Source organism: Gorilla gorilla, chromosome 2, assembly GCF_029281585.2.
Source record: "Gorilla gorilla gorilla isolate KB3781 chromosome 2, NHGRI_mGorGor1-v2.1_pri, whole genome shotgun sequence".
Taxonomy (NCBI): Eukaryota; Metazoa; Chordata; class Mammalia; order Primates; family Hominidae; genus Gorilla; species Gorilla gorilla.
This window is the reverse complement of record NC_086017.1, coordinates 150,745,173-150,772,775: the sequence shown is the minus strand read 5'-3', so window position 1 is coordinate 150,772,775 and position 27,603 is coordinate 150,745,173. Positions and strand designations below refer to the sequence as shown.

The 27,603-nt window shown below is 41.0% G+C and overlaps 1 protein-coding gene and 1 long non-coding RNA gene across 9 annotated transcripts in view; one reads left to right on the top strand and one right to left on the bottom strand.

Moving 5' to 3' along the window:
• The window catches only part of NMNAT3 (nicotinamide nucleotide adenylyltransferase 3), a 118,285-nt gene that overhangs the window by 78,792 nt on the left and 11,890 nt on the right, over window positions 1-27,603 (top strand). For 4 of the 8 annotated variants that reach the window (XM_019023525.4, XM_019023526.4, XM_055383452.2 and 1 more), the window contains 2 exons: window positions 20,433-20,616; window positions 25,973-26,055. In XM_019023525.4, the coding sequence (XP_018879070.2) occupies window positions 20,433-20,616; window positions 25,973-26,055 (267 nt within the window). Of the gene's footprint in view, window positions 1-16,231; window positions 16,514-20,432; window positions 20,617-25,972; window positions 26,056-27,419; window positions 27,547-27,603 lie in introns of all 8 variants that reach the window. The other 4 variants (XM_055383453.2, XM_055383455.2, XM_019023529.4 and 1 more) reach the window with 3 other exon arrangements.
• Window positions 15,790-16,271, bottom strand: LOC134758099 (uncharacterized). Its single transcript, XR_010132940.1, has 2 exons — window positions 16,193-16,271; window positions 15,790-16,085 (listed from the first exon to the last, which is right to left on the bottom strand). It is a non-coding gene; the product is annotated as an uncharacterized lncRNA (long non-coding RNA).

Genomic DNA, 27,603 nt, shown 5'->3' with positions numbered 1-27,603 from the left:
GGCATGCATAACCATTTAGTTGAGATTCTGGTCTTTTTTATGTTTTTTCTTAACATGCTGCATTACCCCCAGCTTCTTTGTTACTTGATTCTTAACACCACTTGTGACAGTTGCTCCTGACCTCTTAGATTTTTGTCTTTCAAGGCCTTTGTTTCCCAGGGTGCACTTCAGCCAACACAACCAAGGGAAGAAGAAAATGGGCAAAAAGTGTGCATGAGGTGGTAGGGGCCAGACTGTGCTTGTGCCCACAGAAACACCAAGCTTCTCCCAGCAAAAGCCCCAGAACTGAAGTCTGCAAAAGGGAAGAGGCAAATTAGTAATCATTCTGTGCTACAGAGCAGCCACGTCTGAGCATTACCTAATGCTTTTCTCAATTGTTTTGACACATGTAGTTTTGTTTTAAATATGTATGGTAATTTTTAATAAAATGCTGATAAGTGTGCCAAGCCGTTCTCTGTGGTAATAATGAAGTCTTTACAGTTTGGAATGCTATTAAGTCTTTGCTTCACAGTTTGTGAGGCTGCTAGCATTTTAAGCAGCAATAACATTTTATTGAGGCCCAGTCTTGCTGAGGGGGATGGTCAGCTCTAGAAGGGGCAGTTTTTCCATCACACCTTAGAGTGACCTGGTTTGGGGCTACACATAGATGGAGGTGGAGCTACTTAGTGGTACCCTTCTTAGCCCTGCCTGGCTTAGCTACTACCTCTCCAAAATTCACTGTCCATCATCAGTACAGTGCAGTAGAAAAAAAAATATGGGCAAACCTGGGTTTGAATCTCAAGCCTACCATTTTCAGGTAGTATAACCATGGGAAAAATCACATAAACTTTTTGAATCTCCATTCCTGTTCCAGTTATCAGTATATAACAAACCACCCCAAACTTACTGGTGTAAATTGACCATTCTGTTATGCTCATAGATTCAGTGGATCAGGAATTTCACCAGAGCACAATTGGGTGGCTTGTCCCTGCTCCATGATACCTGGGGACTCAGCTGAGAAGTCTTGAAGACTGTGACCGAGTGGAGTCCCTGCAGTCATCCAGGGACTCTTCATTCATGTGTCTGGCAGTTGGTCCTGGGTGTTGGACATTGACTACAGCACATGCATGTGGCCACTCTGTGGGGTCTTTCTGAGTAGGCTAGTTTGGGCATTTTTTAGAACCCATTCATGGCAGCTGGGTTCTAAAACCAAGTGCCCCAAGACCATAAGATGTAAGTGCATGGCATTTTTATGACCTAACCTCAGAAGTCACAAAGTATCACTTCTGCCATTGAGTAAAGCAGTCACCAATACCTACCCCAGCCCCCTAGGAGGAACACAGACTTCACCTCTCAATGGAAGAGTGGCCAGGTTCTAGAAGAGCATGTAAACCAGGAGATGAGATGATCCTGTGGCCATGTTTTGAAAAGACCATCTGTCACAATTCTCTCCTCTAGTGAGCCTACCAGGCCAGAGAATGGAGGGAGTGATGATTGCCAAGCACAAGCTAAGTGCCATGAGCTGTTCATCTGTTATCTAATTCTAATTATTTAAGTCTTAAAATAGTATCCACACTTTTTTGTTTGTTTTCAGATAAGACATTATATTGGTCAGCTTCAGCTGCATAAAAACTACAAATTATCAATGGCATACAAGAATAAGCAGTTTATTTCTTGATCACAGATCTTGAGTCAGCTAAGACAGTTGTGTTCCTCCTCTCCTATTCTGATGTTTAAGAGAGTTAGGAGAGGAAGTGGCTGCCTTATGTATTCTTCTCATGTAGATAGCACAAGCAGAGGATTGCAAGCCCCACCAAGCAAGCAAGCTTTAAGTTTCTGTTTATGTCCCATCTGCTACTATCCCATTGGTCAAAGCAAGTCTCATAGCCAATTCCAAAGTCAAGGGGCAGGGAAATACATTCTGGCCTTTGTGAGGCTGTGGCAGAGATGCGGGTGTATAATACTATAATGGCAGAGTGAGGAATTGGGAGCAATAATTCAATCTACCATAGCCATTTTCTAGCACAAAGAAAATTGAATAAGGATATTGTGGCATTACAGCTAGTGTTTAACAATATAATCTTAGGTGCAAAATACCCATATAAAGTAGTAGGTTATCAAATTGCTAATAAAAGAATAATTCAACAAGATCAGGTAGCATTTATCCTAGGTATTCAAGGACAATATACCATAAAGATATCTATTAATATACCACATTACTAAGACAATATATTTTTATGAAACTTAAATCATCATCTCAATACACACTTAAGTCATTCAATAAAATCCAACACCTACTTGGGGATTTTTTTATGCTCTCAGTAAATTAGAACTGTGATCCTTCCTTAGCATGATGCATAATGGCATAACACTTCAAAAGCATCCCCACAGAAGCAAGGGAATAGAAAAGAATGCCTACTCACCACCATTATTTTCCAATGGTATCAGTCAAAAATAAGAAATATAGTTATAGAAAGGAGATTCAGTTTTCATTACTTGCAGGTGGTGTTACTGTGTCCTTAGAAAGTCCAGGAGAAGCATTTGAAAAACTATTAGAACTAATAAGTTCAGTAAGGTAGACCAGACTCAAAATAAACCAATCAAAGTATGGGATTTCCTATATAATGGTTGTAATGCAATGTAATGAAAATATATATATATATATATATACATGACAAAAATATAGTGGAAAAAAGATCCCATTCACAAGATGAACAGCCAAGGACATTTGTTACTAGGACTAACCTGAACCATATACGTGAAGGGCACCAAGGGCAGCAGGCAGCAGCTCGGCCTGCTCTGAGGCTGGACTAAATGGAAACATGACCAGCTCCTCACGAAAACAGCCATTTATTGATTGGCTTTCCGGTGAAAATGCCAATGGGTGGATATTTTTCTTTATTTGTTAACTTGAGAAAAGTATCCAGAGGTTCTCCCAGAAGACTAACCAGGTACTCAGAAAGCTTTCAGAGATATCAAAAGGTAATTGTTTTTGAAAGTGATTAAATGAGTGTGATACTGACTCCAGACAGCATAATGGAACATGACTCTATATAAAAAGATAATATAAGGTAAAAACAAAAAATAAGTGAGAGTCGAGGAGATTATTTAGTAAAAGAAAACAACATAGTCACTTAAGAATTTGGAAAGGAAAAAAAAGCAGTTTGATTTCCTACCACATATATTTCACTCAGTAAAATACTAAACATAAAACCTAAATGTGGAGAATTCCCTGTCAATGGCTGTTTCCTTTGACCTGCACCTACCTCCTGGAACTACACAGGCAGTATATTTCCAGGGGTAGAGAAAAAAATTATGGTAGGCCTAAATGTTGCCTTTATCCTTTTGCCGTGAGCAAAGTAATTAAACAGAACCTACCCAGGCTCTGACAGGGCCACCCAGCAGCCCATAAGGGACAGATAGACCTTTCTGGAAAAGGCTGACTCATCAGAGAAAAACCATAGGTCATATGAAAAGGGACTGCAGTTCCAAAGTAGGGACCAGGCGGCAGTTTCAGGGCAAGTGGCTCTCCATTTAAGAATATAAAATTTTTGTAGGTTGCCTGTTCACTCTGATGGTAGTTTATTTTGCTGTGCAGAAGCTCTTTAGTTTAATTAGATCCCATTTGTCAATTTTGGCTTTTGTTGCCATTGCTTTTGGTGTTTTAGACATGAAGTCCTTGCCCATGCCTATGCCCTGAATGGTAATGCCTAGGTTTTCTTCTAGGGTTTTTATGGTTTTAGCTCTAACGTTTAAGTCTTTAATCGATCTTGAATTGATATTTGCATAAGGTGTAAGGAAGGGATCCAGTTTCAGCTTTCTACATATGGCTAGCCAGTTTTCCCAGCACAATTTATTAAATAGGGAATCCTTTCCCCATTGCTTGTTTTTCTCACGTTTGTCAAAGATCAGATAGTTGTAGATATGCGGCGTTATTTCTGAGGGCTCTCTTCCGTTCCATTGATCTATATCTCTGTTTTGGTACCAGTACCATGCTGTTTTGGTTACTGTAGCCTTATAGTATAGTTTGAAGTCAGGTAGCATGATGCCTCCAGCTTTGTTCTTTTGGCTTAGGATTGACTTGGCAATGCGGGCTCTTTTTTGGTTCCATATGAACTTTAAAGTAGTTTTTCCAGTTCTGTGAAGAAAGTCATTGGTAGCTTGATGGAGATGGCATTGAATCTGTAAATTACCTTGGGCAGTATGGCCATTTTCACGATATTGATTCTTCCTACCCATGAGCATGGAATGTTCTTCCATTTGTTTGTATCCTCTTTTATTTCCTTGAGCAGTGGTTTGTAGTTCTCCTTGAAGAGGTCCTTCACGTCCCTTGTAAGTTGGATTCCTAGGTATTTTATTCTCTTTGAAGCAATTGCGAATGGGAATTCACTCATGATTTGGCTGTCTGTTTGTCTGTTGTTAGTGTATAAGAATGCTTGTTATTTTTGTACATTGATTTTGTATACTGAGACTTGCTGAAGTTGCTTATCAGCTTAAGGAGATTTTGGGCTGAAACAATGGGGTTTTCTAGATATACAATCATGTTGTCTGCAAACAGGGACAATTTGACTTCCTCTTTTCCTAATGGAATACCCTTTATTTCCTTCTCCTGCCTAATTGCCCTGGCCAGAACTTCCAACACTATGTTGAATAGGAGTGGTGAGAGAGGGCATCCCTGTCTTGTGCCGGTTTTCAAAGGAAATGCTTCCAGTTTTTGCCCATTCAGTATGATATTGGTTGTGGGTTTGTCATAGATAGCTCTTATTATTTTGAGATACGTCCCATCAATACCTAATTTATTGAGAGTTTTTAGCATGAAGGGTTGTTGAATTTTGTCAAAGGCCTTTTCTGCATCTATTGAGATAATCATGTGGTTTTTGTCTTTGGTTCTGTTTATATGCTGGATTACATTTATTGATTTGCGTATATTGAACCAGTCTTGCATCCCAGGGATGAAGCCCACTTGATCATGGTGGATAAGCTTTTTGATGTGCTGCTGGATTCAGTTTGCCAGTATTTTATTGAGGATTTTTGCATCAATGTTCATCAAGGATATTGGTCTAAAATTCTCTTTTTTTGTTGTGTCTCTGCCAGGCTTTGGTATCAGGATGATGCTGGCCTCATAAAATGAGTTAGGGAGGATTCCCTCTTTTTCTATTGATTGGAATAGTTTCAGAAGGAATGGTACCAGTTCCTCCTTGTACCTCTGGTAGAATTCGGCTGTGAATTCATCTGGTCCTGGACTCTTTTTGGTTGGTAAGCTATTGATTATTGCCACATTTTCAGAGCCTGTTATTGGTCTATTCAGAGATTCAACTTCTTCCTTGTTTAGTCTTGGGAGAGTGTATGTGTCGAGGAATTTATCCATTTCTTCTAGATTTTCTAGTTTATTTGCATAGAGTTGTTTGTAGTATTCTCTGATGGTAGTTTATATTTCTGTAGGATCGGTGGTGATATCTCCTTTATCATTTTTTATTGCGTCTATTTGATTCTTCTCTCTTTTCTTCTTTATTAGTCTTGCTAGTGGTCTATCAATTTTGTTGATCCTTTCAAAAAACCAGCTCCTGGATTCGTTAATTTTTTGAAGGGTTTTTTGTGTCTCTATTTCCTTCAGTTCTGCTCTGATTTTAGTTATTTCTTGCCTTCTGCTAGCTTTTGAATGTGTTTGCTCTTGCTTTTCTAGTTCTCTTAATTGTGATGTTAGGGTGTCAATTTTGGATCTTTCCTGCTTTCTCTTGTGGGCATTTAGTGCTATAAATTTCCCTCTATACACTGCTTTGAATGCGTCCCAGAGATTCTGGTATGTTGTGTCTTTGTTCTCATTGGTTTCAAAGAACATCTTTATTTCTGCCTCCATTTCATTATGTACCCAGTAGTCATTCAGGAGCAGGTTGTTCAGTTTCCATGTAGTTGAGCGGTTTTGAGTGAGATTCTTAATCCTGAGTTCTAGTTTGATTGCACTGTGGTCTGAGAGATAGTTCGTTATAATTTCTGTTATTTTACATTTGCTGAGGAGAGCTTTACTTCGAAGTATGTGGTCAACTTTGGAATAGGTGTGGTGTGGTGCTCAAGAAAATGTATATTCTGTTGATTTGGGGTAGAGACTTCTGTAGATGTCTATTAGGTCTGCTTGATGCAGAGCTGAGTTCAATTCCTGGGTATCCTTGTTAACTTTCTGTCTCATTGATCTGTCTAATGTTGACAGTGGGGTGTTAAAGTCTCCCATTATTATTGTGTGGGAGTCTAAGTCTCTTTGTAGGTCACTAAGGACTTGCTTTATGAATCTGGGTGCTCCTGTATTGGGTGCATATATATTTAGGATAGTTAGCTCTTCTTGTTGAATTGATCCCTTTACCATTATGGAATGGCCTTCTTTGTCTCTTTTGATCTTTGTTGGTTTAAAGTCTGTTTTATCAGAGACTAGGATTGCAACCCCCGCCTTTTTTTGTTTTCCATTTGCTTGGTAGATCTTCCTCCTTCCTTTTATTTTGAGCCTATGTGTGTCTCTGCACGTGAGATGGGTTTCCTGAATACAGCACACTGATGGGTCTTGACTCTTTATCCAATTTGCCAGTCTGTGTCTTTTAATTGGAGCATTTGGTCCATTTATATTTAAAGTTAATATTGTTATGTGTGAATTTGATCCTGTCATTATGATGTTAGCTGGTTATTTTGCTCGTTAGTTGATGCAGTTTCTTCCTAGCCTTGATGGTCTTTACATTTTGGCATGATTTTGCAGTGGCTGGTACCAGTTGTTCCTTTCCATGTTTAGTGCTTCCTTCAGGAGCTCTTTTACGGCAGGCCTGGTAGTGACAAAATCTCTCAGCATTTGCTTGTCTGTAAAGGATTTTATTTCTTCTTCACTTATGAAGCTTAGTTTGGCTGGATATGAAATTCTGGGTTGAAAATTCTTTTCTTTAAGAATGTTGAATATTGGTCTCCACTCTCTTCTGGCTTGTAGAGTTTCTGCCGAGAGATCTGCTGTTAGGCTGATGGGCTTCCCTTTGAGGGTAACCCGACCTTTCTCTCTGGCTGCCCTTAACATTTTTTCCTTCATTTCAACTTTGGTGAATCTGACAATTATGTGTCTTGGAGTTGCTCTTCTCGAGGAGTATCTTTGTGGCGTTCTCTGTATTTCCTGAATTTGAATGTTGGCCTGCCTTGCTAGATTGAGGAAGTTCTCCTGGATAATATCCTGCAGAGTGTTTTCCAACTTGGTTCCATTCTCCCTGTCACTTTCAGGTACACCAATCAGATGTAGATTTGGTCTTTTCACATAGTCCCATATTTCCTGAACGCTTTGCTCATTTCTTTTTATTGTTTTTTCTCTAAACTTCCCTTCTCACTTCATTTCATTCATTTCATCTTCCATCGCTGATACCTTTTTTTCCAGTTGATCGCATCAGCTCCTGAGGCTTCTGCATTCTTCACATAGTTCTCAAGCCTTGGTTTTCAGCTCCATCAGCTCCTTTAAGCACTTCTCTGTATTGGTTATTCTAGTTATACATTCTTCTAAATTTTTTTCAAAGTTTTCAACTTCTTTGCCTTTGGTTTGAATTTCCTCCCGTAGCTCGGAGTAATTTGATCATCTGAAGCCTTCTTCTCTCAGCTCGTCAAAGTCATTCTCCGTCCAGCTTTGTTCCGTTGCTGGTGAGGAACTGCGTTCCTTTGGAGGAGGAGAGGCACTCTGATTTTTAGAGTTTCCAGTTTTTCTGCTCTGTTTTTTCCCCATATTTGTGGTTTTATCTACTTTTGGTCTTTGATGATGGTGATGTACAGATGGGTTTTTGGTGTGGATGTCCTTTCTGTTTGTTAGTTTTCCTTCTAACAGACAGGACCCTCAGCTGCAGGTCTGTTGGAGTACCCGGCCATGTGAGGTGTCAGTCTGCCCCTGCTGGGGGGTGCCTCCCAGTTAGGCTGCTTAGGCGTCAGGGGTCAGGGACCCACTTGAGGAGGCAGTCTGCCCGTTCTCAGATCTCCAGCTGCGTGCTGGGAGAACCACTGCTCTCTTCAAAGCTGTCAGACAGGGACATTTAAGTCTGCAGAGGTTACTGCTGTCTTTTTGTTTGTCTGTGCCCTGCCCCCAGAGGTGGAGCCTACAGAGGCAGGCAGGCCTCCTTGAGCTGTGGTGGGCTCCACCCAGTTCGAGCTTCCCGGAGGCTTTGTTTACCTAAACAAGCCTGGGCAATGGTGGGCGCCCCTCCCCCAGCCTGGCTGCCGCCTTGCAGTTTGATCTCAGACTGCTGTGCTAGCAATCAGCAAGACTCTGTGGGCATAGGACCCTCCGAGCCATGTGCGGGATATAATCTCCTGGTGCGCCATTTTTTAAGCCCGTGGGAAAAGCGCAGTATTCGGGTGGGAGTGACCCGATTTTCCAGGTGCCGTCTGTCACCACTTTCTTTGACTAGGAAAGGGAACTCCCTGATCCCTTGCGCTTCCCGAGTGAGGCAATGCCTCGCCCTGCTTCGGCTCGCGCACAGTGCGCGCACCCACTGACCTGCGCCCACTGTCTGGCCCTCCCTAGTGAGATGAACCCGGTACCTCAGATGGAAATGCAGAAATCACCAGTCTTCTGCGTGGCTCATGCTGGGAGCTGTAGACCGGAGCTGTTCCTATTCGGCCGTCTTGGCTCCTCCCCTGAGTAAATTCTTTTTTTATATATTTTTAATCTATATCATTATGCAGCTATTAAAAGTGATGTTTTCAAGAGTGCTAATGACCAAGAAAAACCCTTATGATATAATCTAAATAAAGACAAATTAAAAGTGAATTTACGTGATTTGAAGAAAAGTATAAAAAAATACAAAATGAACTATAATATAAACCATATTAACATCTTAGATATGTTTTATTAACTTTTTATCCTTCACACTTTTCAGTAGACTATAATATTTCTACAGCATGCATTAATTTTTAAGCTTATTTTATATATCATATTTATAAATTTATTAGATAATAAAAGTTGTTACTCTAAGGCTTATAGTGTTATTTGTTCCATCCTCATTTCTGATTCCTGGTTCCCAGAGCAATCACTTATGACTCTTTCAGATGTTTTCTCTGGTAGTTGACTCCCCATTTCTAAATAACAAGCTTATACTGTTATATCTTGTTTTTTCAGATTTAGATAATATATCTTGGCTTCCTTCAGGAAAAATGAAGATTTCACTCTCTCACACCTCCACCCTCCCATTCACACCTCGCCTCCACCACATGCTCCCAAATTGATTAGCTCATAACTTTGGGTTTGATTCATATTATTGTTCACATTTATGTCTATGTAAATAGTGTCAAGAAAACCATCCAGTGCACTATGATTCCACTGCCTCCCATATAAACTTTGGGTTTTTTCCTAGAGTTAGTAATTGTTCATGTATTTGTTGCCTTAGTTTCTTATGCTTATCATTTATTCAGTCCCAATTTTACCAAAAGATCTCTAAAACTCTTCTTAGTACAGACAAATTCATCAGATGATCTGTCTGTTCCATTTTGTGTCTGCCCATATCCCTCCTGAAGCCCTCCAGGTCCTAGCTGGACATCCAGCTCTCTGTACCCACTATACTGTCATCCTGGGATTGCCTTTCACTGTCTCCCTGGGGATTCTCTGTGCCTGTTTCCTGCTTCAAAACCCCTGTTTCTTGGATCCCATGCCTTCTGCTTTGGGGTTTACTCTCTTATTTGGGTGGTGGAGTTCGTCTTCTGGCATCTTTGTGAGAAAGGGTATAGAGGAGGTAAATTTTCTGAGACCTAGCATGTATGAACACAACTTCATGCCATACTTCAGAGGGCAGTAAACTACAGCCCATGGGCCAAATATGATCCATAGCCTATTTTCATTCATGTTGTGAGCTATGGGATGGTTTGCTTACATTTTTTAAATGGCTTTTAAAATTATGCAACAAAGCTTGTATGTGGCCCATAAAAACTATATGTGGCCTGCAAAGTCTAAACTATTTACTGTCTGTCCCATAATGGAAAAAGCCTGCTGACACCTGTTCTAATTGATTGGTAGTTTGGCCAAATGTAGAATTAAGGTTGGAAATGATTTTCCTTTAACATTTTGAAGACTTCACTCCACTGTCTCCTGGATTCAAGACTTGCTGTTGAGAAATCCGATGCTATCCTGCTTTCCAGTTCTGTATGTTAAACCTCTGGTTTTCTCTTTTGAAACTTTCAGGACCTTCTCTTTAAACCTACTCATCTAAAATCTTATAATGTTTTGCCATTGTGTGAATCTTCTTTTATGCCAAATGTTGATTCTCAGAGGACCATTGATTCTGAAAATATATGTCCTTCTAGTCTGGGAAAATAGAATGTCTTATTTATTTGATAATTTCTTCTGTTTTCCTGTTCTCTTTCAGAAATTTCTATTAGTTCAGTGTGTACTTCCTATTATTAAGCCTCTAGTCTTTCCTTCTATTATACAATTCCTGCATACAATTCCTGCAAATCCTGCATACAATTTCTGCATTGCCTTTGTATCCTCCAAGTTCCTTTGCTCCTGGTGGCTGTTTTAGTCTCTGTCTTTCATGGTGAGCACCTTTCCAAAATTTGTCTCTTCCTAGACTGTCCACTCATGTTTGCAGATCAGGCCCTAAATGCAGGCTAGAAGCTCTGGATGTGAATGTAAAGCTGATAGACCTCATGGTTATATGGTCAGGCCCTAGGTTCAAGACCCCCAAATGTGTGTAGGTGTTGGTGTCTTTTCCTAGGTAGGTCTGTTCCCCAGAGAGACATTCTGGGAAACATACTTAATCCTTCTGTCTTAAAGATGTTACTTCCCCTCCCTCAGCTGTGCCTATATTTGAGAATAAAGGTTCTCTCTGGTCCAACCCAGGCAGAAAGCAGATATGCGCCCTTCTGCCACAATGGGAGGATAACGTAGGCGATTAGAGGCTGGGGTGGATCTAAGGACTCTTCATACGAACTCTCAACTGGCCCTCCTGTTTTCAGGCCCTCTGGCACCCCCACCTGGAGAGGTTCTTGGCTCCTCCGATTCCTGAGCCACTCTGGGCCTCTGCTACTGCGCAGCTTGCCTCTTACTGCCTTCCCTGCGTGCAGAAGACTCTGCTTGGTTTGTTATCAATTTTTATCAGCTCTCCAGTGTCCAAAATGTTTTGCATTTTCCCAACTATTGTCTCCTTTTGCACTCTCTTTGCCCTTATGATTTCATACTTTATTTATTCCTTTATTATCATTTTCTTAGTTTTCAGAGAGGGTAGAGATAAGCAAGGAATTCTGTCTGTAAGGATGGTGTATCTTCATTCTAACTAATGTGCTCGTCGTGTTACCCAGAACGAAAAGACAAGTTCATGTCCTTAAGGAGCGCTCAGTGTCATGGGAAAGGCACAGGCAGATGAATCATTTTCATACAGGTGCTGTAATGCAGATGTGTCTGAGCAGCAGAGGGTCACAGGAGAAGTATCTGCATCTAGTGGGGGAGGGGCTGAGAGGGTCACTGGGATTGTGACCTAGAGCAGTGGGGAAGGGAAAAGGCTTGGACTTATGACCATTTGGAGGGCAAGAAGGAGTTTTAGATCAAATTGTTATTTTTATTGACTCTCCTCTCCTGGGTGCTATAAAAAAGCATTGATTTCTCAATGCAGAGCCTGCCCTATCAAGATGAGCTAAACCATCACAGGTGACACCTGGGTATCCAACATGCCCAGCAGAGCTGCCTGGAGAGAGCCCTGTCCTTCCACCATTTTCTTCTATAAAACAGAAATTAATGTGAAGGCTAAATGTATGTAAATTGCTCAAGAAAGTCAGCACCCAGCAGGAGTTAGTCCTCCCAACCCCCATTTCTTTTAAACAGGAAGAGAAAAAGAAGGAGCATGTATGTCCCATGTATAACATGAGCTCAGATGCGCAGAAAGATAACTTACTTTGCTTTCTATAACATTCAACTTGATCTTAAGCCACCATTTCCATGAACTGTGAAAAAATATGCCACTTCAAGGGATTCCTGAAGTGCTAAACTTTTTAATTTTCAGCTTAGTCTTTTACAGGTTAGTTATTAATCAAGTGCATTTTTTCCTGCCTACCTCCCCAAGAGTGCATTAAGCATCCTGGATGGCTTAGCATCCTGGCTTCCAAAACAGGGCAGCTGCCCTCACTACTTTCTAGCCGAGGGATCTGTCCTTAATCTTAGGCACTGGCATCTATCCACTCTCGCTCCACTATTGAAGCCTCCTCAGCTTCTCTTGTCTCAGGCATTATATCCCTGTTGTCTGGACCTGTGCCTTGGCTCCCCCTGGTACTGTCCATGCCATAGTCCCTGGCTTTGGACTGTACTCTCTATACCCTGTATCTACTCGCTAGTAGCCCAGGCACCTGCTGACTGCTAATTCTCAGCCTCCTTCACTATTCGTCTCAAGGAGACTTAGAATTGCTGTGGATCTGTGCCATACCCTGCCAAAGCTGAAGGAGGCTGTTCTGAAGCTCTCTCTGCTATACACGCCACATGCCATTTCTATTCTGTCCGTGCCGTTGTGTATTGGCACAGGGCAATGCAAGGTGGTCTTCCAGAATTCCAGACGGGAAGCAAAATATAAACTCCACTGCTCTACCATTGCCAGATTTAACTGGGCATCTTAACTATGCCCTCCCAAACCCCAATACAAATTAGGTTTATCTCTGCAGGGTATGAGAGTATAGGGAGCAGGCCTAATGCCTGTCTAAACTGTCACCACAGACATTGTCTATCAGGCTTTTCTCTGCCCTTCTACCCATTCTTCCACCTCACCTCACCCTCAGGCCAAAAAGGGCCTTTTGTTTTCATTTTCACTTTCTTTTCTTTTTACTGCTCTGTGGGCTTTAGTGAAACTGTGCACTCTGATTCCCCGGGTTTTCTGGTTCTTGATTATTTTAAGAGTAACTTTTGGAACTTAAATAAACCTTTTCTCTCTCAATATAGCCTGGCTCTTTTAAATGAAAGCTTTAACGTTCACAAGCATTACCTCTGAAATGAGTTTCAAGAGCCAGTTGTGGGAGTCAAAAACTGAATATGACCTCCTTGCTCTCAGCTGGGTTCTGCCATCCCCTTGAAGGAGGGGGTACCTCAGCCCTCAGGAAGGAGAGCCTGGGCCTGCCAGGATTACCATGGATGGAAAATGCTTCCAGTTTCCAGGGGGGCAGCCTACACTCTTAGGATCAACTTTTCCATTAAAACAACAAAAAGTGGTGGGTAGCATGTTTTCCACACTTCACCCTTTTTAAACTTTTATTTTGGGTTCGAGGGTACATGTGAAGGTTTGTTATGTAGATAAACTCATGTCTCAGGGGTCTATTGCAGATTATTTCATCACCCAGGTATTAAGCTTGGTGCCCATTAGTTATTTTCTCTGCTTCTCTCACTCTCCACCCTCCACCCTCAAGTAGACCCCAGTGTGTATTGGTCCCTTCTTTGTGATCATGAGTTCTCATCATTAGCTTCCACTTAGAAGTGAGAACATGCGGTATTGGTTTTCTGTTCTGCTTCTCTTTAGCAAACTTCACTATTAAAGCTAAAAAGCTGAGAGATAAACACCTGGAACCAGAGAGGTTAGCAGGCTATGGGAGCACCAGAGCCACTGGTGCCCTGTTGAGCACTTGCCAGAACGGCTCACTTAAGCTTTGAATCAGCAGCCATGCAAGTCGGGAAGAACAGAATTCAGAGACTGGATCCCTTCCAAGCTGAGAGGCCTCAGAGTTGACTTCCCCTACATTCAGCTGAACCCACAAGGAGCTATACCCTCAGGGGTAAGGTAAACTAGATCTTAATTCACCTTTTCCCCCTAATCCTAGAGAACTCCTGAGAAGCCTTAGTGCTTTAGTGCTGAGACAAGCAAAAGAGGAAAAGTGAAAGAATAAAATATCCCTAGGAAGAAGCAGCCACACATGAGTCCTTGCTCAGATTTGAAACTCCCATCCTGGATTAGCCAAAAAAACTCAAGCCAGGAATTTGATTTCAGGTTATTCATGAGTTTTAATAATTCTAGGTGCCTGGCAAAAGCAAATATGAAGTGTCTCTGGAATATCTATCTTAGATCTGGAGGATCTTTCACAAATAACTGCTCAGGAGCATTCACTAGAAAACATTCAAAAATAACTAGGCACAAAAGAAAACAATATGACTAAGAACTATCAGAAAAAACAGACAACAGAAATAACCTGTACAGACTTTGAAACTGGCATTGTATGATACAGATTTTAAAAGCAGTATTTATATCTAAAGAAAAAAGAAACTATAGAAAGTCACCAGATTTGATGAAAAACTCATCAGAATTTCTAGAAATTATGACCAAAATAAACAAAATTAAAAGTTCATTGAAAGCCCATTAAATGTGTGCACACCAAAAACAGGATCCCAAAATACATGGAGTAGAAACTGATAGAGCTGAAAGGCAAAATAGACAAATTCGCAATTATAGGTAGAGATTTCAACACCCCACAATTGCCAATTACTACTGCTAGACAGAACTACTGGACAGAAAATCAGCAAGGATATAGAAATAAAGACACTCAACAACAGCATCAAATTGATGTGTAACAGAACTCTCCATCATCCAACAACAGCAGAATATATATTTTTTTCAAGCACCTATGGAATATTCACTAAGATAGGTCATATTCTGAGCTATAAAACAATCCTGAAAATGTATGAAACAAAAGTTGAAAGTACTAAAAAGAAAAACGGAAAATCCACAATCATAGTGAGAGATTTTAACATGCCTCTGTTTATAACTAATAAAAGAGGCAGACAAAAAAATCAGAACATAGATTTAAGCAAAACAATTAGTAATCTTGACTGAATGGACAGAACATTACATTTGACAGCCATAGAATATGCATTATTTTTAAGCACACGTAGGACATTTACCAAAACTCACCATATGCTAGGACATCAAATATCAACACATTTCACAAGATTGAATCAATATAGAGTATATTCTCTGACTGCAGTGCAACTAAGCTAGAAATCAATAACAAAAGATAACCAAAAATCACAATATGTTTGGTAATTAAGAAAAATACTTCTAAATAAGTCATGGATCAAAACAGACATCATAATGGAAATTAGAAAATGCTTTGAACTGAATGATCATGAAAACACTACATATCAAAATTTGTGGGATTGCTTAGAGGGCAATTTTATAGCCTGAACTGTATATAGTAGGAAATAAGGATGTGAGGGTGATCTGGCTGAGACATCTGTCACCCCATTGATTGCCAGAGTTGATTCGGCTGATCTGGCTGCCTAGACGGGTTCCCCTTCCTCCCTCACCGCTCCATGTGCATCCCTCCCAAAGCTGCGTGCTTGGCTGAAGAGGATGACCATCCCCGATAGAGGAGGACCGGTCTTCAGTCAAGGGTATACAAGTAGCTGCACTCCTCTGCTAGAACCTCCAAACAAGTTCTCAAGGAAAGAAGGCAGACTGCAAATTAATTAGTTAGGCATACATCACAAGAAGTTAGAAAAAGAATAGCAAAATAACACCAATAGAATAGAAGGATAGAATTATTTAAAATAAGACCAGAAATTAGTGAAACAGAAAGCAAACCTTCAGTAGAGAAAACCAATATGCCAGAAGTTGGTTCTTTGAAAAGAACCAACTAATGAAATGACAAGCCTCTAGCAATATTGCCCAAGGAAAAAGAAAGAAGTCACAACCAACATTAGGAATGAAAATGGGCATCACTGCAGATGGTACAGATAAAAGACATTAAACAGATAAAAGAATATCATACCGTCTGGTCCGTGCGCGATCACGGCCCGGCGCGTGGCTCGGGCTTGGGCAGAGCTGTAGACGCGTGGAGCTGTTCGAGGACTCGCAGTGCACATATGATATGTGTTTTAGAAATAGCTGTTAAACTTTTGTTTGAATGAAGAATGTCTCTCAATCCACCTATATTTCTCAAACGAAGTGAAGAAAATAATTCAAACTTTGTGGAAACAAAACAGTCACAAACTACTTCCATAGCTTCAGAAGATCCCCTTCAAAACTCATGTTTAGCATCTCAAGAAGTTCTTCAAAAAGCTCAGCAAAGTGGGAGATCAAAATGTCTCAAATGTGGTGGTTCCAGAATGTTCTACTGCTCTACATGTTACGTTCCAGTTGAAAATGTACCTATTGAACAGATTCCACTTGTGAAACTTCCATTGAAGATTGACATCATTAAACACCAAATGAAACAGATGGTAAAAGTACTGCTATACATGCAAAACTCTTAGCACCTGAATTTGCAAACATTTACACGTATTCTTGTATTCCAGAATATGAAGAAAAGGACCATGAAGTTGCACTTGTTTTTCCTGGACCTCAGTCTATCTCAATAAAAGATATTTCTTTTCATCTGCAAAAAAGGATTCAAAATAATGTTAGCAGCAAAAATGATGACCCTGACAAGTCATCTTTTAAACGCAAAAGAACTGAAGAACAAGCATTCTGTGATTTGAATGACAGCAAGTGCAAAGGCACAACACTGAAAAAAATTATATTTATAGATAGCACCTGGAATCAAACAAACAAAATATTCACTGATGAGCGACTTCAAGGTAAAAAAAAAAAAATACTTTTTTGGACTGCTCCTCCCTCAGACTTATTTTGAAAAAAACTTCAAACTTACAGATAATTTGAAAGAAGAGTTGCATTGAATACCTATATATTTTGCCACATTTACTTTATTTCTCTATTTCTCTTTATTATATATGTGAGCGTGTATTTATATATTATATATATTTTTTGTTGACCAATTGAAAGTAAGTTTCAGGCTTTGTAACACTTCACCCTTAAATATTAAGTGTACTTTTTTTTTTTTTTTTTTTTTTTTTTTTTTGTTGAGACAGTCCCACTCTGTTGCCCAGGCTGGAGTGCAATGGTGCAATCTTGACTCACTGCAACCTCCTCCTCCTGGGTTCAAGTGATCCACCCACCTCAGCCTCCCAAGTAGCTGGGATTACAGGTGCCCACCACCACACCTGCCTAAATTTTGTATTTTTAGCAGAGACGGGGATTCGCCACATTGGCCAAGCTGCTCTCAAATTCCTGACCTCAGGTGATCCTCCTGCCTTGGCCTCCCAAAATGCTGGGATTACAGGCATGAGCTATCATGTCCGGCCTAAGTGTACATTTTCTAAGAATAAGAATATTCTCTTATATTAATAAAGAATGACATCTCTTTTATAAACACCCCAATGGTGAACACATGTACTAAGAAGTTAGATCTTCTCTTTTGTTTTTTGCCTTACATGTGGGGTTTTTTTTCTTTTTTCTTTTTTTTTTTTTTTTTGAGAGGGAGTCTTGCTCTGTTGCCTAGGCTCACAGTGGCGTAATCTCGGCTCACTGCAACCTCTGCCTCCTGGGCTCAGGCGATTCTCCTGCCTCAGTCTTGCTAGCAGCTGGGATTACAGGCACACACCATTATGCCCAGCTAATTTTTTTGTATTTTCATAGAGACAGGTTTCACCATGTTGGCCAGGCTGGTTTCAAACTCCTGACCTCAGGTGATCCCCCCACCCCGGCTTCCCAAAGTGCTGGGATTACAGGCATGAGCCACCGCACCCAGCCTGCCTTACAGTTTTTAAAAATAATTTTATTGAGGAAGAATTAACATATAATAAACTACATATGTTTCAAGAGTATTAAAGTTTTCTCATATGTGTACAGCCGTGAGACCATCACTACAAGTTAGAAAATGAACCTATCCAACCCCTGCCAAAGTTTCTGCCTGACTTTTATGATCTTTCTCATCCAGCTTTCCCCACAGCACACTTCCACACTCTCCAACCCCATCTCTAATCAATGATCTATATCTACTCATTATAGATTAGGTACATTTTCTGGAATAGTATATAAATTGAATCATATAGTATGTACTCTTTTCCTTTTTTTGGTTTGGCTTTCTCACACAAAATAAATAACTTGACACTCATTTTTGTTGTAGCATGTATCCATAGGTCATACATTTATTGCCAAGTAGTATTTCGTTGTATGGATATGCTACAATTAGTGTTATCTGTTTATCTGTTGATGGACATTTACACTACTTGTTTCCCATTTTCTACTATTTCAAATAAAGTTGCTATGACACTTGTGTAAAAAAAAAAGATGTTCTCCTGTATAATAAATACAGTACCATTATCACTCCTAAGAAAATTAATGAAAATTACATAATATCATCTAATATACTGTCCATATTCAAATTTCCCTAATTGACCCAAAAATACCTTTTGTAGCTTCCCCCCATATAGCATTTAAACTCATCACAATTTGGTTATTCTGTATCTTTAGTCTCTTTTAATCTAGAGTAGTCCTGTTTTTGTTTTTCATGACTTAGACTTTTGTGAAGAGGACAGGTCAATTGTCTGAATGTTTCATTGTGATTAGTTCCAGTCTAAATATGTTGGCTAGGATACTTACAGGTAAGGATAAATCCAGAGTTGTCTATGTCTAGTTTATATCTATTGTTTGGGTATAATTATTAATAACATGTAATTTCACTCTCAGAAACGAACCTTTTAGCTGATAAATTGTATGGTTAACCAATTCATAGGTGAATTCATACTTTATTGTTGTATCAAATTAGGATGCACACAATGCAAATTGTTCTATTATTTGTGATAACTTTCATTGCTTGATTAAAGCGGTGATTGCCAAAAAAAAAAAAAAGAATATCACAACTAACTTTATGCCAGTAAATTTCAAATTTTAGATATGATGAATAAAATCCTGGAAAATGTAAGTTGCCAAAATCATAATGAACAAGTGAAATTCTGAATTATAATCATTAAGGAAATTAAATCAGTAGTCAAAAATTTGACTACTGAGTCTACTCCCTCTCAGGATGAGGCACTGGAGATATTTAGCACCTGCCTGAATTCGGGCTGCCAGGTGGCGAGTGTCTGTCTGTATGTGCAACACCACTGCTCTCTCTTATGTAGGAATGTACCAGGTCATCCAGGGTATCATCTCTCCTGTCAGTGACAACACAAATTAAACTCTAGCCTCACAAAACTTCACTGGTGAGTTCTACAAAACACTCAAAAAAAAATGTTATTTCAGGCTGGGCACGGTGGCTCATGGCTGTAATCCCAGCACTTTGGGAGGCCAAGATGGGTGGATCACTTGAGGTCAGGGGTTGGAGACCAGCCTAGCCAACATGGCAAAACCCTGTCTCTACTAAAAATTAAAAAATTGTTCGGGCATGGTGGCGCATGCCTGTAGTCTCAGCTACTCGGGAGGCTGAGGCAGGAGAATTGCTTGAACCCAGGAGGTGGAGGTTGCAGTGAGCTGAGATTGCACCACTGCACTCCAGCCTGGGTGACAGAGCAAGACTCTGTCTCAAAAAGAAAGTTATTTCAGTCCTAACACACAAGATCTCTTACAGCATAGAAAGAGAGAAATCTCCAACGCTTTTTATGAGGCTAGCACAACCTTGATACCAAAATCTGATTAGGACAGTGAGAGAAAGGAAAATTATAGACCTGTCTTACTACCTAAAAAATAAATTAGCAAAGTGAACCCACCAATACACAAGAAAGGTAATATATCTTGGCCAAATAGGGCTTATCTCAGGAATGCAGTGTTAGTTTAGGATTAGAAAATTAATCAATGCAATTTACCATATTAACTGAGTAAAGGAGAAAAAAATCACACAATCAAGAGTTGCAGAAAAATCATTTAATAAAATTCAACATTCATTTATGGCAGGCACTCTTAAACTAGGAATAACAGGGAATGTCTCAAAATAACATATTTGTCAAGATAGACTAGGCTAGCTGCAATAATAAATCCTCCAGTTTTAGGAGCTTAACACACAAAAATTTATCTCTCCCCAGATGAATCCCATGTGGTTTAGACGATCTACAGGGCAGTTATCATGGTTAGTGAGCACAGTCCATGTCTATTTCAAAGTACGCTTTCCCATTCCATCAGCAGCACATTCCTCCCAGGTCAGTGGTGGCCTGTGCGACTAGTCCATCTACAGCCAATACCCACCAACCCTGGTTCACGCTAAAATCCCATCCCTTTGTCCTTCATCCTCAAAATCCCCATTTGGGCTAAGAAACTATATATAATTTTCATCCTCACATAGAAGGCAAAAATAGTGCCCCTGTTAATTCCTATAGAAGGGGAAGTCATGCTGTTCCTCAACTGTATACTGATCCTAACTGTCCTCACTGCTGTATGGGACCCTTGCCTGAGCGCCACCCTCACAGCCTTTGTCTCAGCAGAGAAGCCTTTCTCTCAGTGCTACCCGGGTTGTAGAAGGCTCTAGAGGAGAAGCACATGTTCACTAAGGTAGTGCCTTTACCCTTGCCTAAGGGAGCTACCCTTTCTCCCCCATGAGAGAATGCCAGAGTCTACTACCACTCAAGATGAGGCACTGGAGACATTTAGCACCTGCCTGAATTCAGGCTGCCAGGTGGTGAGCATCTGTCTGTATGTGCAACACCACTGCTCTCTCTTACCTAGGAATGTACCAGGTCATCCAGGGTATCATCTCTCCTGTCAACGACACCTATGGGAAGAAAGACCTCGCAGCTTCTCATCACCGAGTGGCCATGGCCCGGCTGGCCCTGCAGACATCCGACTGGATCCGGGTGGACCCCTGGGAGAGTGAGCAGGCACAGTGGATGGAGACAGTGAAGGTGCTGAGGTAATGGTAGTCACTCTCCTGTGTGATGACCAGGGGCCACGGGAGATGTCTGCAGAGACTGCAGGGTAAAAGGTAGGGCAGATTGTGGGGCTGGGTTTCTGCCAGACCTTCTCAGCAAATATCCAAGAAGCAGTTGCTACTTAGCAGGAGAGAGATCAACAGATTCACATTCTCAGAGAGGTCCCTGAGCAGAAAAATTACAAAACACTGTACTTTCAAATGCACTTTGTGGAAACACCCAACCTTATTTCAGACGACGGTAGCACTGGGGTCTAGCGCCACCACTTAGTAGCTGTGTGACTTTGAGCAAGTGATCTGAAGCCTCTGAGACATATTTCTCACTTGCAAAATGGAGACAACAAAACCGAATGAGGATTTTTTATATGTAAATAACTTTCCTGACCCAGAACTACATAATAACATTTAGTAGGTGGGACCTTTTGTTATTTTTATCATTCTCTAAGTTGAAAACTACATCTATAGAATAAGCTGTCTTTTTTAATTGTACAATTCCTGGGTTCTGTAAACCCAGACTTTTATGTGAAATAGAAAAAAAGACTATAAATCTAGAAACAGTTACTCTGGATTATTTTTTCTTCTGGAATTTCTATTTGTATTCAGCATAAGTAATAAAACTGTTTAAAACCCCAAGCCAGCCCTGCATGTTAGGGCAGTGGGTCACTAGCTTGTGTCTGCAGACTTTAAGGGGGAATTGCCAGAGAAGCAGGAAGTCCCACCTCTCCTGGCTGTTGGGATTGTGAGTATGGCCTGCCTCATCACTAATGACAACCAGCTCTGCTGGAAGGGATTGCAAATTGCTGTGTCTTTTGTCTATTTAGAACCACTAGGATTGGCAGGAAATGGGAGGCACAAGGGACAAGGTGGAATGACTGACAGGCCTGTTCATAATGTGTTTTAGTTTTCATTTTTAACTTGTCTTCAAAATCACTTGGGAGAAAAAGATTTACCTTTTTAGTAGAGGTAATCATTTAGTTTTTATATCCTGGTTCTTATTACTTACCTTTTACTGTGGAAAGAACCAGCCAGAAGCATTCAGCAGTTACAGTGTTGCTTCAGAACCTGTTGCCAAATTAAAAGGAAAGCCATTATAAAATAATTGTTATGACACATGCTCTTCTTTATTTTTTTAATGACCCATTAGTATAAACAAAGACCCTTATATTGAAAATTATATAAGGAATAAATTGACACCTAGATCATCCTTTTAGAATGAGTCATGCAGTCATTTCTCATTTATCTAGGCTAAGAGAGGGGGAATAGAAGCAAGAGAATAGATCATCCAACAAGTAATTTAGCTTTAATATGTAGGCAGAAACAGACGCTTTCTCCTCCACCCAGTGAGAAGCACTGTAGCCTAGGACACAGGTTTTAGAGCAAAATTTACTAGCTGAATTACTTGATACAAGTGATTTAGCCTCCCTGAGTTTTAATTTCTCACCTAATAAAATGGAAATGACATCACCCACTTCACTAGGATTCCGTGTGAATTAAATGAGATGATGTAGGCAAAACACCTGGTTTATGGTAGGTACTTAATAATGTTAGCTACCTTCCCTGAATCCCTAATGCTGGCCCATAATTTGTCCTCGAGACAGATAAGCCATTCATGGATAAATAGGAGTTGACCATAGTACTATTTATGATTACTTGTGCTTCTGCTGCAAAATACAGGAGTGAACTAAGATTGTACTGAACGCATTCATTTTCTTTTTTTTTTTTTTTTTTTTGAGATAGCATCTCAAAAAAAGCTCCATGGTGATTCCAATACATGGCTAGCCCACCACTTCAGCTGCCAAGTTTATTAATTAAGCTCTGTTGCCCAGGCTGGAGTGCAGTGGCATGATCTTGGCTCACTGCAACCTCCATCTCCTGGGTTCAAGCAATTCTCCTGCCTCAGCCTCCCAAGTAGCTGGGATTACAGGCACACACCACCATGCCCAGCTAATTTTTTGTATTTTTAGTAGAGACGGGGGTTCACCATGTTGGCCAGGCTGGTCTCCAACTCCGACCTCAGGCGATCCACCTACCTCAGCCTCCCAAAGTGCTGGGATTACAGGCATGAGTCACCACACCAGGCCTCTTTTTAATTTTTTTAAATAACTCCTTTATTCCTGTGTTGCTCAGTGTTAGCTTGCACACTGGAATCACCCAGGGAGCTTTTAAAAGTACCCATGTCATTGGTCTGGGTTGGGGTATCAGGATTTTTAAAAGCTACCTGGTGATTCTAATATATGGCTAGCTCACAGCTTCAGCTGCCAAGTATATGAATTAAGCTTATGATCAGTACCAAGATGCATCCAAACCAGTGGTCTCAACTCTGGCTGCAGAAATCACTTAATAAGCTTTTTTAAATGCTCACCTCCTCCCACCCACCCCAGAGATTTTGATTTGTCAGGGGTGGGCTCTAAACATTGCTATTTTCATAAAGGTTCCCATATGTATTTTGTGCAACCAAAATTGAGAATCACTGTTACAGCCAACACAGTTTTATCAAATGCTGATTAAGATTTTTAAAATTATTATTTGGAGTAAGTTTCATCTCCAAAATGTACCAATTGCATTTGTGTTTGATTACTAACACTTTCTGAAAATTATCAAAATCCAGGTTTTTTAAGACTGAAAATCCAGTTATAATTGTAAAGTCAGGTGGTTTTAGAAGCATGGTAGAAATCCACCCCATCTTTTGCTCCATTTAGTGTCCTCTTGATAAAGTCCATAGTGAATCTGCATCATAGTGACATAGTAACAAACATCTCTATAACGTAAATTCACTGTAGAGCTTATTGAGGATTCCTTCTTTCCCTATAAGATAGTTTGTTTTTATTCTCATTTTTAAAATCTAGGTCAACTTCCATGCCTTTAGGACACTTGATAAGATATTTCACTCAACTTTTCCTTGTGTTGTGGGCAAGGCCTTAGTCACATGCTACTTAATGTAATCCATCATCATCATCATCATCATCACCCGTTCATGCACCCCTTTGCAGACATGATCTTGTGTTGTCCTCATTTTACAGATAAAGAAACTGAGGCTCAGAGAGTCTATGTTAATCACAGTCACACACAAATAAACAGGACGTGGAGCTCCCATCTGTGGAGCTCTGAAGCCATGCTTATGGCCATCTTCAAAACAGGGATCTGCAGGCTGGGAACATGATGTGGCTGGCTTTACACCTCCCACAGTTGCCCTCCAGTCTTTCCTGAAGACCAGTGGGACTGCTGAGGACACCAAGAACATGCCCCCAGGGTCAGTCCACAGGCCCAAGGTACCACTCAGGCAGGCAGCAAGAAGCAGTAATGGTCATGCCCCATAGAGGCACAGTGGAAGTCCCTGGCAAATGCATGTTGTATTGGAAGTAATTATTTCCACAACAAAATTCAGAGATCCAGCTAATATTCAAAGTAGGGTCAACCTGAACTAGGACCTTCAAGGTAAGTAAAATGAGAATCACCACCACCTTTTACTAATCACCCTCTGTGTGTGCCAAGCTCTTTCATGTATATCTAGTAAGCTCAGCAACTCCAAGAAGTAGGTGGGTTTAGCCCTATTTTATATATAAGGACATGGAGATTCAGAAAGGGTCGTAAAATACTTCAAGTCCTACAGTTAGAAAGTGGAGGTGAGACTCAATCTACTTCAGTCTGATGTGAGAGCCCATGCCAATCCAAGGGTGAATCCTCAGAAATAAAGTTTACCAAAATCAAAGCAGTAAAACGATAATGAAAACACTGAGTCCAGCCAGGCTCTAAGAAGACTCTGCTGAGTCTCTGAGATGATCTAGAAGGGCTTTGAACCAGGCTAAATGTATTTATTCATCCACTTCTTCCAACATTCCTGAATTCAGCAGACTTAAGGAGCATTTTCATGGGTGCGAGGAATATAAAGATGAATTCGGTGGGGTCCCTTTTCACAATCTGGTGGGAAGATAGACTAAGAGTAATGATAATAACAGCTAACACTTATTGGGCTCTTTCTGTGTATGGGCTGGTGCTAAGCGTTTCAATTAATCCTCACAACAGCTCTCTGGGGTAGGTTCTGCCGTTATCCCTCATTCTCTAGATGAGGAAACTAGAGACACCAAGACTCCAGAGCTACCAGTTAGAGCCAGAATTCCAACCCAGTCTAATTCTAGAACTTAACACTGAGCTGCCTCCCAATTATAATCAGCAGCAGGCCACTTCCCCAGCGTTTGGCAAGGTAGAAGCAATTTTTCATTCATGATCTTGTGATACTCAGTGTAGATAAGGCCAGCATTAACTTTCATGACCAATTTACAGATGAGGTCCACGTGGCTCTGAGAGTATCAATGCTACAGGGTGTCAGGGTCATTCAAGCAAAAAAGCCTGAACTTAAACCCACCCACTCTGGCTGAAAAGCATATGCTTTTCCCACCAGGCACTACTGCCCCCTAAATACAGTTCTAGTAAATGCATAATACAGGAAGTGGAAGTTGGAAGATCAAATTGATACAAGAAGGGGTGTATAATGGTTGCCTGTGTTTGACAAAAGCATATATAAGTATCTCATGATTTGCAGAAGATAGATTGCTAAAGAAGGCAGGCATGCCAAATTTGTGAAAGTCTAATCATATTTGAAATGCCCAGTGCACTTTGTGTGTATTAACCCCTTTAATCTTCATAACCACCCATCAGAGGTGGGCACTGTCATAATTCCTCACTGGCAGATGCAGCACCATCCACATAGAGACTTGAAATCACCCACCCAGGGTCACACAGCCAGCTGGTGGAGGAGCTGAGATTCAACCCAGGCCATCTGGCTGCAAGCCCTGGCTCTTGGCCATCACCCTATTGCCTTCTAAAGTACTAGTTTCTAATGAGAGCAGGCAGCTTTTCTGGGAGCTAGCTGTGGGCCATGCACTGTGCCAGTGCTTCATGTGCATGGCTCATTCACCTTCACAAGAGCCTAAAAGTAGGTGTTGTTATCCCTGCTTCTCAAATGAAAATGTGTCTTGAATTCAAGTCTGTCTGATTCTAATAGCCCATGTCCTTAACCCCTACTCAGCAGTGACTCCTTTTTTTTTTGAGAAATATTGAAGAAAATGTTAAAAGAATAGAAATGTACTAATTTCCCTGCCTTCACCCATGTCACATGGAAAGTAGTGGACTGTCTTGGACAGGACTCTCCATGAAGACCCACATGGCTTTCTGTCCCAGCTCCTGGCAATGCCTGCCACAGAGTAGGCCCTCAACAGATACTTGTGGAATGAGTGAACTAAAGTAGATAAAAGCAGGCTGAGACAAAATCTGAAAATCCCTGGGTGGCTTTGAGGGCTGGAGGACAGACATACCCTGAGCCCATATGTTTACAACACAGGCATCATCACAGCGAACTGCTCAGATCTCCACCCCAGATGGAAGGCCCAGACCATGGCAAGGCACTCTTCCCGACCCCTGCAGGTGGGTGCTGACCCTCTTGTCTGTAGGAGAATGAGATGTCAGGGATTCTGTGAGAACTGAAGGGGGTAGGGGTGGTCACAGCTGCAGAGGACTTGAGTCCAACCCTCTGGGCACAGATAAGGAATTTAAGGCCTGCCTGGTTGGGATGACACTTCTGAGGTTGAAGTTCAGATTAGACAATCTGCCACCACCCCCTGTAAATTGCTCTGCTAATTTGGGATTTTTTGCCCCAAAGAAGTTTACCTACCCTTGTGACTTGTTCTAATGACATAGATTATAGTCAGGGTCACACAGGGATAAACTGATGAGTGCTGCTGGGTTTCTTTTAAAAGCCTTAGCCTTTTTGAATGTAAAATATGCCATTATAAAACTTGAACAAAGAGACTAAGACTTTATTAATAGCAGAATTACTCAATGGTTCACTCAAAAGAGGAAACCTATTTTTAAGGGAATTTAAAGTTGGTTTGGATTATCCTTTTAATTTGTAAGCCTAGATGTGTAAGCCAGGAAGTGTTGTCATTTCCCGGTGTTTGATAAAACCTTGTTGGCTGTGATTTCACAGTATGAGCTGCCCTGGTGTCAGGGGCAAAATGCATAACACTCTCATGCAAATAAGCAGAAGCACCGTGCAGCAGTGGGCGTGCAGATTCCAGCAGGTCATCTGCAGAATTTCCTACAACAGGGTCTCCTGACTTTGGTTGGTGGAACACTGCTTCCAGAATAGAAGAGTTGAGGAATGCTGGGGTTTAGCACACCTAATGTGGTTTCTCTACTGAAGGACTTTTTAGAGCCTTTACTATGTCCATGTGCATTGTGATTCTACAAGAAAGAGAAATACCTTGCAGTCATTCTTACCACTTTTTTAAGTATGGAACTCTTTGTTTAATATCTGTTAGTATTTTTCAGAACTAGTGCTTCCTAGAGCAAGATTGGGAAACACTCTTCTAAAAAGACTTGGAAATGCTACCAGGCCCTAAAGGTGCCATGCAACAGTCCCCAAATGCTGGCCAGAGGATCCCTCAGAGCAGTATCCCCTGTGCGGCTTGTTAAAAGCACTAATTCCCAGGTGTCTTCCCTTCTGAGTGGGAGTAGAGCCCAGGAATCTGGATATTTAATAAGCACTCTGCGGATTTGCTTTACAGCCAGTCTGGGGGGCTGTGCATGAGAGTAAGAATCTAAGAAGGAGTTACAGTACCTCCTATATAATCATCTTATATAATGTTTATTGTATTCCTCTGGTCTTTCTGTCTGCCTGTCCTCTCCGTTACCTGCATGGGCTCCTTCCCACCCATCCCCGATAAGCACAGTGCCCAGTATTCATTATCAGCCTCTCCCTTCTTTCTGCATCATCTCTGGCTCAGCAGGCATTCTTAAAAGGATTCTACAGACACTTTTTGAGCACCTCACTGGAACAGACTCTGGGCTCAGGCTGAGAACAGAGACAGCCAGCCCCAGCCCCCACCTCAAGCTGGAGACAGGGTATGAATGGAGGTGAGTCCAGGCATGAATTAGGAAGGCTGCATGGAGGAGGGGGCACCTGCACTGAGA